The sequence below is a fragment of the Condylostylus longicornis genome, unplaced genomic scaffold (genome assembly GCF_029603195.1).
Source record: "Condylostylus longicornis isolate FDR11 unplaced genomic scaffold, ASM2960319v2 ptg000028l, whole genome shotgun sequence".
Taxonomy (NCBI): Eukaryota; Metazoa; Arthropoda; class Insecta; order Diptera; family Dolichopodidae; genus Condylostylus; species Condylostylus longicornis.
Genome location: NW_026577997.1, coordinates 5896459 through 5908808, shown reverse-complemented (window position 1 = coordinate 5908808; position 12350 = coordinate 5896459). Strand labels below are relative to the sequence as shown.

The 12350-nt window shown below is 23.9% G+C and overlaps 2 protein-coding genes across 2 annotated transcripts; both read right to left on the bottom strand.

Moving 5' to 3' along the window:
- Positions 1-7482: 7482 nt before the first annotated feature.
- LOC129607769 (poly [ADP-ribose] polymerase 1-like) lies at positions 7483-8467 on the bottom strand. Its single transcript, XM_055518942.1, has 3 exons — positions 8345-8467; positions 7988-8266; positions 7483-7914 (listed from the first exon to the last, which is right to left on the bottom strand). Exons 1-3 carry the CDS (start codon positions 8358-8360, stop codon positions 7505-7507), a joined length of 705 nt encoding a protein of 234 aa, XP_055374917.1. The 5' UTR covers positions 8361-8467; the 3' UTR covers positions 7483-7504.
- Positions 8468-11157: 2690 nt separating this feature from the next.
- LOC129607762 (poly [ADP-ribose] polymerase 1-like) lies at positions 11158-12072 on the bottom strand. The gene is made up of 2 exons (XM_055518936.1): positions 11800-12072; positions 11158-11665 (listed from the first exon to the last, which is right to left on the bottom strand). The coding sequence occupies exons 1-2, from the start codon at positions 11984-11986 to the stop codon at positions 11256-11258; spliced, it is 597 nt and encodes a 198-aa protein (XP_055374911.1). The 5' UTR covers positions 11987-12072; the 3' UTR covers positions 11158-11255.
- Positions 12073-12350: the final 278 nt, after the last annotated feature.

The following is a 12350-nucleotide window of genomic DNA, read 5'->3' as shown; positions in this document are numbered from 1 at the left end:
ATATTCATTTTAATGAGATTCATTCATTATATTATTTTTATTAAAATATAAAAACAATTAAAATTAAAAATTAGTTAAAAAAAAATGATTCATGTTTTTATATTAATTTTTTAATATTTAATTTAACTTAATATATATGTAGGTTATTTACCTATATTAATATATATAATGGTTATTACTAAAATCAACGAATGAACTATAGCTAAAATTTTAAAATTTATAATATCTTAATTTAATTTTAGAATATGTATGAAAAAAATTATGTTTTAAATATTAAAAATGTGACAACAGTTTTTACATATATTTTTAATAAAAACTGTAATTTGTTAACGATAATTGAATTTTACTAATACTAAATATTCAATTAAAATTTGTTTTTCATTATAAATAATATATTCATTGTAATCTAAAGCTGTCGAAATATTATTCCGGAATTCAAGATTTCCTAATGGAATTTCAATATTAGAATCAATTATAACATTTGATTTATGTTGATATCGGCCAATTCCTTTAACAGAATTTGTACCGCTTGGTAATGATTTAACATTTTCACTTCTAGTCAATTTCAATTCATTTCCTAGAGCCACTTGTGCCAATATGAGTACACCATACGGATTATGTATATCAGCTTTGCAATATTGTGCAGCTTTGGTAACTACATCAGCAAAATAGATACCATCACCAAACATTTTTCTACTCGATACACAGACATCAGGTGGAGGTTTAGTTAATAAACCTACAAAGTTATTTTATAATTTAATAATTAAAAATAATAAAAATAAATAGACACTTACATATTTTATTAAATATAAAAAGTTAGAATAGGTTTTTTTTTTTTGAGTAAAAAAAATTTTCAAATATCCTTTAAATATTTCTTAAAATTATAGAACTGCAAAACTTTAAGGGATGTTCATTTATTTGAAAACAAAATTTTTTTTTTAAATTTTACAGTTTTAATGTAAAAAACTGTTAGAAATGGTAGAATTTAGGTAGGTTTTGGTAGGTAAATTTTCATATAATATACATACATATATACAAGTGATATTTACATACCAGTTGATAATATGGAAACGTAATTCGTTAGCCTTGTTCCGTGCCAAAGCATTTTACAATTTCCTATAGTCTTATAAGTTTCAAAATCCTTTCTTTCTCCTATTCTCTCCGTTATATATATATCTTCAACAGATATACTGAATGTATGAGTAGGACCATGGGTATTTTTAATATAATCAACAATCCTATCGTAATTTATATCATTTTTTGATAATGATTTAATATCCGATTTAAGTTCTTTTAACTGAATATGAGCTGATTCGGCAGTTATTGAATCTAAGTTAAAAAGAAAACCTTCAGAAATTTCTGTTTTATTTAATTCTAAATGTATGTATGTATGTATATGGAAATATTACCGTTTTTAAAAATTTTTTTCAACACCCACATGACGGGCTCCGAAAATTCCATATTTTGATTTGACTTTTCTGATTCCTGATCATCATTATCCTGCAGAAATAAAAGTTTTATTGTAATTATGTATGTAAGTATGTACACCTTATGTATTTTATCAGCTTAAAAAATTTAGTTTTAGTAGAAAATATAAAATAATCGAAAATTCCAGTTATTTTTTAATATTTTCTTAAAATTTAGTCTTACATAGTGTTCACGTTCCAGAACGAAAAAGTATTCACAATAATTTTTAGGTTTAGGTACACAATAATTTGTGTACCTAAACCTAAAAATTAAATTTGGTAAATCCCCCAATTTAAACAACTTCAAAATTTAGTGAGTAGATACAGACACAATTTCTTATAGGTTAGGTTATGTCACTTTTAAATATAAACACTTAAAATATTATTCAAATTATATGAAGTTGAAATTTATTATTTTTATATTTATTTGCTAGTTATATTTTAATTTTGTAATTATTTTAAAAAAACGCAAATCAAAAGCACCACATTAATAAAACTTTTTTTTTTTTGACAAATTTCTAACTATTGGCTTTGTAATAATCTAAAATCCAATTACATTACTGCTTACAAATGCGTTTTGTGTACCTATTTAAAAAAACAAAAATATTTTCAAATATTAAATTACTGTACCTCATATTTTGATGATGATGAGTCGCAATTTCCCATTTTAATGCGAAATTTTACACTTAATTATCCAGAATTGAAGATGAAAACAGCAAAACTTCATAAATTATTTAGAATATTCAATCTGTTTAATTATACAAATTTGTACCGCAAGTTAGAACTTTCACCAATGGATATTATTTGCATTATGATTTATGATATGACAATTAGAAGTCCTAGAGTTTAGATAAAGACAAATGCTCTCTTTTTGCAGTCAAAAATTTTTGTTATTTGGCTGTCGTATACATATTTAATGCATTGAAATTAAACATCTCCTATTAACAATTATCTCTTATAACTTTTGCAGAAACCTCATTTTCGCGAAAGGTTTATATTGGGCATTGATTATTGATTCTTTTCCTACTCTCATTCTGCATTTTGCAGACATCATTTGTACCAATAACAAGCCCAATTTGATGAGAAAACAAAGAAACGATAAAAAGAATAAGTAAGCTACGTTTATACCATAACATTTTGATTTATAAACTACAAATAGAGAAAAAGTTTAGTCAAATACGTGGTACGACTTCTTCAAATTTGCTATATTTTTTTAATTTATGGTTCAATTAGCACAATCTAATTAAGTTAAATTAGTTTTAAATGAACCATTTTATGAATATCTATGTAGATTTACTAAAATGCATCTTTATTATACCCGCATCGTTACATATACGATAAAATCTAAGATTTAATATGTCTGATAATAAACAGTATCTTATAATATACCAGAATTTGTCTGACAGCAAATAATAGAAATTAATCTATTTTATTCAGATTTACTGTCAAATTTTATAAAAGTAAAATGGAGACATTAAATTTTTTGTGAAATTTTTGAACAATTATTAGCTGATTTTTATTTTAGTTATAATTTTTGTACCAAATTATTAGATTCTGACGTAAAGTCGGAGTTATATCCAATAATTAGACTTTATGGAATCGTAGATTTTATCTTATGTGTAAACAGCATCTTCAAATATTATGATATGTTAGATTGTACAAAACTTGAGTTCACTTATATGTTTGCAAATTGTGTGCAAAAAACTTATCTATCTTGGACAGAACTATAATACGACTTATGAGCAATGTCAGTTTACATTTTATGCCTTTTTTAATACATTGTATCATTATTTCTAATATGTATGTGTGTATGGACACACAAAACTCATGTGCAAATGTAAATAATAATAATCAGTAAAAAAATATTTACAAAATTTGCATAAAATTATTATCGAACTTCATTTTATTTTAATTTTTTTTTATGTAAAATTGTCGATTGATCAGTTTTTTTACTAAGCACAATAATTACATATATCGCGATATTAGTCACTGGTTGGTTTTTATTTAGAAAATCTGGATTTGATTTTTCTTTTATAAACATTTCTAACATATCAAAAATATATGTTAGTGAATTGTTTTTAGTAAAACAATTTAAAATAGTCTGTTCTATTTTGGCAATTATTATAGTTTTGCCGTTTTTCGTTGCTTTTACAAAAATCTAATATTCTAAATCTTAAAACGACAATCTATCCATGTTTGTATGTATGTATATACTCGAAAGACAAACAAGATAAAGAAGACTTTATGAGAATTGTAAATTTTAATTTTTTTTTTTTACTTTTAACGGTGTAATGTAGTTTAGTAATCTACCCTCAATTCAACCTATATAGACCTGCTAGAAAAAATTTGCAAGAGATGGTAAATTACACGCTAATTTTTACATTTTCCCTACACACAAACACATGATTGTACAAATTTCAATTAATTACGAAATTAGGCTTCTTGGGCTGTGATTGTAAATTTTATTACTTCAGAATACTTCACAAATAATTTCAGCTTCGTATTCTCATACAAATAATATGCATACGGTATTAGTTTGAAAGTTTCAGAAACATTATCTGATTTTAAGCCATGCATTTTATGTTATAGAAATATTTTAGGTATATATGTACATACATATGTACGTATTTATTGTTGTGCTTTATAAGCCTATCCTACCTGTTCTTGTTATTGTACCTCTATGAAATCCTTTAAAAGAACAAAATTAAAAGACTCATATACAACAAAATATTGTTCTATATAAACAAAATTCATTTATTCATTCTTATACATATTTTTAATATTTTTATAATAATTTACGTATGTGTATATTATGTATGTAATAATAAATGTTTATTTATTTAAAGTTAAATTTAACCAATACTAAATATTCAAATAAAATTTGATCATTATCATAAACGATGTATTCGCTATAATTAAGAACAAGTTCTGGTTCATCACATTTTATTAAATTACCTAATGGAACTTGTGCATGATATTTTGTACGAATAGTTTTTGTTTTATCTGGCTTATATTTTCCAAGTCCTTTAACACTACTTTTTGAATATTTTAATTCTTGAACATCAACACTATCTTTTAAATAATAGTGTTTACCTAGAGCAACATCAGCTAATATTAATATACCATATGGATTTTTTTTAGTTGGTTTACAATATTGTGCAGCTTTCGTAACTACATCAGCAAAATAGATTCCTTTTCCGAACATTTTTCCATTTGAAGCAACATCGGATGGTGGTTCAATTAATAATCCTAAAATATAAAATTTTTAATTATGTATTGTTTTTGGGGAAAAAATTTTTTTAAATCAAAAATGAATAAATGTCAAGTTTGTAAGACTTACATACATATGTATGTATATACAATTACAAAATTATACGTTATTGGTTCTTATATACATATGTATGTAGGAATGTATTTATGCATTTTAATAGATACATATGTACTTACCATCTGTTAAAATTGAAAAATAATTTTCAGTCTTTGTTCCGTGCCATAACAGTTTACGATTTCCAACTTTTTTACTTGGCTTAAATCTTTGGTATTCACCCTGCCTTGAAACGGTAAATATATTTTCTATAGTTAATGTAAAATTATGCGTTGGACCATGTGTATTATTTACATAATCTGTAATCATCTTATATTCATCTGTATTATCTTCAAGTATTCGAATTCTTGTTTTAAGTTTTTTATAATGCTCATAGGCAACAGCTTGATCTCCTTTAAAATCTATGTAAATAATGTTAGTTAATACAAGCATTAATGTGTGTTTGTATATCATATATAAAATGTAAACAGGTATATAAACATATAATACCTTGAATGCCCATATTTATATGTATGTATGTTAGATATAATATATTGCAAAACATATCATACATACATACATATATGTATTGTGTATGCATTTAAATACATGTATGTATGTGCATAAGTAATTGGATAGATTTAAAATAATATTCATTCTTATTATATCCTACGGTTTGGCAAATATAATACATTGCTTCAACAAATAAATATGTATGTACATACGTACATTTTTATATATACATATGTACATATAATTAAATAATATTAAGTATACGTACTCACCTTTATTAAAAATAAGTTCCAACAAGTGAACAACTGGATCAGGAATCTAAACAATTAAATTGGAATTAGTTAAAACTTTAAAAACAAAAAATTTGGGATATCCCCTTATAAGCTTATTCATACTCTCTTTACTCTCGCAAATTGCATGCAAATCACAGGCAATTTCTGTAAACTATCGCCTCTTCGTCAAAATGAAAAAATTAGGTGTCAAATCAATTTTTATTTTATTTAAAAATATTTTTTTTACATGATCAATTCAAATATCTATTGAATTATCTTAATTTAGAAAAAAACAACATTTTGATAATAAATTAATATTTTCTGAATAATTATCAATAAATTCACATTAATCTACTTTCTCTTTTTCAAATTATTTTTTTATTCTTTCTCTTAATTTATTATTTAGAAAGAGTACTTCAAAGTACAGATCAGAGAGTAAAGCAGTAAAAATAAATTTGCGTAAATAAATGAATTTTTTTTTTTCTCTAAACTTACTACATTTATAGAAAATTAATAAACAAAAACTTACTGCTGGCATTGCAAATATGTGAACGTGATTTTTGCAAAAAAGAAAAATATAAGAAAATGATTACAGTGTTTTCGATCACTTTTTTAGAGCACAAACTAATTAATATGAGTGTATATATATGTATATGTGCACAAAATTTTTTTTCTCCGCTGTATGCTCTATGTTCTGTTTTTTTATAATAACTGAATATAACGACTGGTAAAATGGAACTGAATTACTGAACTAATCATAATTTATAAGCTTTGGAGTAATTTAGCTATTTAATTAAATTTTTTATCACTCGTCCGCGTTGATAAAATACTATGTGTGCAGTGTGACTGCGAGTGAATGGATGAGTAATGTAACTTTATATAACATAAACTTTTGTGATACATACATATGTGTGTATTTATTTATTTATACATACATATTATATGCGTGTACATATTATAATTGCCGTTTTACACTGTTCGATGTGTTCATTTAAATGTTGATATTTTTCCTAAAAATACAGAGGCAATAGCAATTAATAGGAAATTTGGTATTAAGAAAATTTCATCTGATTGTGACGTCAGAAGAAACATTTTCTGATTATTTATTTAATAATAATTCAATTGAAATTAATAAAATAGGTGGCAAATTTGGATTAACTAACTAAAATGAAAATCCATGCATAAATATACATATGTATGTATATGTACATTTATGTATTTGGTATCCCTTATGTTCCTGTATGTACACACGCATCAGTAAAAAATATTATCCTTGATTTCCATATTGTTTGTATAATACGACAGCTTAAATCCAATATAGCGTATACATATTGGCCCTTATTATGAAAAAACTATATCGTACGATACACGATATTTCTAATAGCAATACTATCAGAAATATCGTGTATCGTACAATATATTTTTTTCATAATAAGGGCCATTATATGTATATATGAATCGCTGAATTTATCTCAGATTTAAAGCTACAGTAATGTTGTATTTATGTGTTTAATAACTCAATAATTACAAGTTTTAAACAAAATTGGATTTTAAGAAATTTCAACATTTAATTGGATTTAAAGTTCTGTAAGTCTGCTCGCATAGAAATTCACATTTCCTTGCTCACATTATTACTTACATACATATATCAAATGATTGTTATACATCTTTTTATTTATTCTTAATTTCTAAAAATTGGGAACCTCCGGAATAAAACTAGGTAGGTATATTATTTCTTGATAATATAGGTAAATTAAATTATATGTAATTGTTATGCGTCATAGCACAAGAAAAGTTATTTAGTATAATTTTTTGAATTGAATGCAAAATTTTTTATTAATAAAATAAAAACTCCAATATTTAATACTCATATAATTATATATGTAGGTTATATTATATAGGTTTATATTACATATTTGTACATACATATGTCAGAAATTTCATGAAATCTAATAATTAAATTTCACTAATACTAAATACTCAAAAAGAACTTGATCATTATTATAAATTACATATTCACTGTATTCCATAGATGTTGTTAAATTATTTTGTAATTCCAATGTTCCAAGTGGTACTTGTGCACCATATTTTGTACGAACAGTTTTTGTACGATCTGGTTTATATTTACCTAAGGCTTTTGCACTACTTTTTTGATATTTCAAATCAGTTACAGATGTAGCACTTGTTAAATAATAATGTTTACCTAATGCTACTTCAGCTAATATTAATATACCATATGGATCATTTCGATTAACACCGCAATATAATGCAGCTTTTGTAACAACATCAGCAAAATAGATACCATTACCAAAATTTTTACCACTAATACCAGCACTAGATGGTGGAGTAGTTAATAACCCTTAATAAATAATTGAAATTTTTTATTAGAATCAAAAAAAAATTTTTATTTTAGTTTTTTAAATTTTCAATACCATTTGATAGAATTGAAGATAAATTTCGTATTTTAGTACCATGCCACAATAATCTTCTATTACCAAGATTTTTATTTATTTTATATCTTTGATATTCACCCAATCTTCTTGTTGTATAGATCTCTTCAATTGTTAATTTAAAAGAATGTGTTGGACCATGAGTATTTGTTAAATACGTTGATATCATTTTATATTCAGGCATATTAGATGGTAAAATTCTTATTCGTGTTTTAAGTGTTTTATAATGTGAATATGCTGTTCGTTGATCACCATTAAATTCTTAAAAAAAAAAACATTAAGAAAATAATTGTAGCAGAAGAACACTTGTGTACATTATTTGAATATCAAAGAAATTACTTTTTTCAAAAATCATTTCCAATAAACGAATCACGGGCGGAGGAATCTCTTTTTTTTGATTAGATGAATTCTAAAAATGAAAAAATATCGTTTATAACATTTAATATAAATTTTAAATCAAAAAAATATGGGGGAAAAAGGCATTGTCATTTTTGTGTTATAAAATTTATTAAAAAATTTATTATTCTTCAACTTGACAAGTGAAAAATTTACTAAGATAATTATGCTAATTTAAAATCATATTATAACATAAACTATGTTGAATTCATAGGGAAATATTACATAGGTATTTCCTTATACATATTTACATATGTAGGTATTTGAGTTTATACAAGCATTTTAGCCATGCTATTTAAATATCCGGAGTTTCCCTAGTTTAAGATTTCCTTTCGTACATACGCTACATTCTTCATGAATCACTTCTTTATAAAACGAATTAGGCTAATTTGAACTTAGCAGAGCACAAATTTTGATGTTGGTAGTGAAAGTTAAGTATCTATTTATAGTGGCTACTAACTTATCTTATCTTTAACAAATACAACCATTGAATTAATAATTAAATTCACCCGCAAAGAAATTAAATACTTAAAAAAATTGGTCACTTATAAATAAAGTTTATAAACTTACTCTCCTGGGAAGTAGGTACATATATGTATGTATGTACTTACCGCTCATATATGTATGTAACTATTTAATATTTCAATATTTTTTCTTAGTTAATTGCTTTTTATAAATATATATGCATGTATGTATTAATATAATTGAAAATTTGTTAAATAAAATCCTAATTCCTCATATTATAATTGTTAAAATTTTCTTTAAAACCCTAAACAGAAAATTCCTTTTTTTTTTAATTTTTCATGAATATAACTACACACACAAATTGATATTATATATATATATATATATAGGTATACATATATATGATATAAATAATGTAGATACGTGTAAATTGTATGTATAACATTAAAAAACTTACTGAAGCCATTATCCAATAACTTTTTTTATTTCACGTTTACCAGTAAATACGATATTCAATTAATTATAAAGAAAAATTAAAAACTTTAAAAAAATTTACTTAATTAGTTAATAAAATATGAATTATAATATATGTAACTAATTAATTAGTAATTAAATGCAATAACTCAGTATCCACTACCCTGTCTACAAACCAGAAACGAATTAAACCGTAAGCGCAAATCCGTAATATTGCCAGTAACGTACCGCTTTATATGATATGATAGAGAATAAACTATGTATAAACAACAACGAATATGATTGTGTGTGTTCTTTTTATTCTCAATTTTCTTCTTGCGTTGATAAATTGATTGATAAGTACTTATCTAGTCTGCGCTTGGCACACATTCAACAGTATTGCCAGGTTTCAAATATAATGTAAAGAACTTTATGTAATAAAAGGGTAACGATGAATTGCATATTGCAGTAATAAAATTTTTAAATTTGATTCCCATTAATAATAAATTACTAAAATATAGTATTAAAATGGTTTAGAGCTCGATGTAATTTAATAATAATATTTTGTAAAAAATAATTATTATTAAATTTTTCTTTTTTTTAATAATCCATTTGCATTTTGGGTTTTGCATGGGAAAAATTACTTAAAGCTTCATAATTTTTATAATACATAAAAATGAAAGTTGAAATTAATAACATATTGAAACTTCATACATATACTCGAAATTTTAATTATGAGCTCAATTATACAAGTCGACTGCAATTATGTAAATTTATTCGTTTTTAATAAGTCGATTGAAAAAAAATCGTTCCAAGCATTACAAAAGACTCAATAAATTTGAACTCTATCCAACTACAAGAAAATACATAGCCGATTTTCAAAATCAACACTGATAACAATGTACATAGATAAATAATGTCACTTTTATAGATAATTATAAATTTCGAAATAAAAATCGATTTAAAACATAAAGTTGGTTTTGAATAGATTTCCAAAATTAAGTTCTATAATTTTGATTACAAGTATTTTTTAAACCCTCTAACGCTTAAGAATTTTATGAGAAAATTGGCATTCACTATGCTAAACGCAACTGACGTCAATATAAAATAACGTTCGTTTAGATCGATTGTCAGCGTCATACGTCCGGTGTTGTCATGTTTATCAAATTTCCGACCATTTTTTTAATGCGAGCATTTTTTAAATTCTCAAAAAATTCTTAATGTCAGTAATAAAAGTAATGTTGAGCAAGTTAAAATATGTATGTGTATATATATTTTGTTGTAAAAACAAAATCATATGGGTGACATATGAAAATGTACACTTGTTTTTTTGTTTACAATTTGCTAAAAGATTTTATGTTATTGTTATCGGAAAAAATAATGCATGGCTATTTATTAAACTAGAATGAAAATAAATTAACTGTACATATACTGTTTCTGTTAAAATATATTTTAACATTTTATTAAAAAAAATAATTATGCAAAATTTTATTTTATATACATAACATATAAGTATATATTTTAACATTGATATAAAAATTATAATTTATGAAATTATACTGTACAAAAAAACGAGAAATGCAGAAACTATAAATAATTGACTTATGATTTATTTATTATAAAAAGTTTCTTGAACATTTAAATACACTCATCTGAGCTCTTTACAATTATATAAAATATTATATTACAATTAAATTTAAATACATACATATATGTATATAACAAGTACACATCCATACTCAAATGTACATACATCTTATATTCCCATGTGGTCACGAATTCTAATACAGTTACCATTTTTATTTGATTCATTATCAATGTAAAATAAAAAAATATAGTAAAAGTAAATAAATCTTTTATTAACAAGCGAAGATTCACAATTACTTCAATATTCTTATTTAAACTGCTCATAATTTTTGGTAAAAGAAAAATAACATTAAAAATGAAATTTAACTAATACCAAATATTCTACGTATACTTGATCATCATCATATACTATATATTCAGAATAATCTAAGCTGGTTCCTATACTATTATTAAATTGTAATTTCCCAAGTGGAACATGAGCATGATGTTCTGTTCTTACTGTTTCTGTTCGATCAGGTTTATATTTTCCTAATCCTTTTACACTTTTCTTTCCATATTTTAAATCAGTTACAGTTTTAGCACTTTTTAAGTAATAATGTTTACCTAAGGCAACTTCAGCTAAAATTAAAATACCATATGGATCAGATCTACTTGTTTCACAATATCCAGCTGCTTTTGTAACAACATCCGTAAAATAAATTCCATCACCAAACATTTTGCCATGAATACGAGCAGTGGATGGAGGTTGCGTTGAAAGTCCTTAATTTAGAAAATTGCAAAAAAAGATATTACAAAAAATTATAGAATAATTTTGATTAAAACTTTTAAATAATTACTATGTAGTTTTGTCAAATTAATAAAATATTATATAAGTATATAATTAAATTACCTACCATTAGCTAAAATTGATTGAAAATTAGATCGTTTTGTACCATGCCATAATAATTTTCGATTTCCAAAACTCATATTCGGTTCATATCGTTGAAATTCACCTAATCTTCTTGCCTCATATACATATTCTATTGTTAATTTAAAAGAATGTGTTGGTCCATGAGTATTTTCTATATATTTTGAAATCATTTTATATTCAGGTGAATTTGGAGTTAATACTCTTATTCTAGTTTTAAGAGTTTTATAATCGTTGTATGCATTTACTTGATTACCATTATATTCTAAACATAAAAATGGTTTTATTTTATTTTTTAATTAAGTAGTTTTGGTAATTAAAAATTTTTACATACTTTTTTGAAATATATTTTCCAATAAAACCATAACAGGTTGTGGAAGTTGTTTTTTCTTCTGTCTTGAATTCTAAAATATAAAATTAAAAATTAAATTAATATTAATATTTAATAATATAAAATAATCAATTTGCTTGTCTAAGTACATAATATGTATCTGGATATTTAAAGAAAGAATTAGAATATTTAAAGAAAGAAACAAA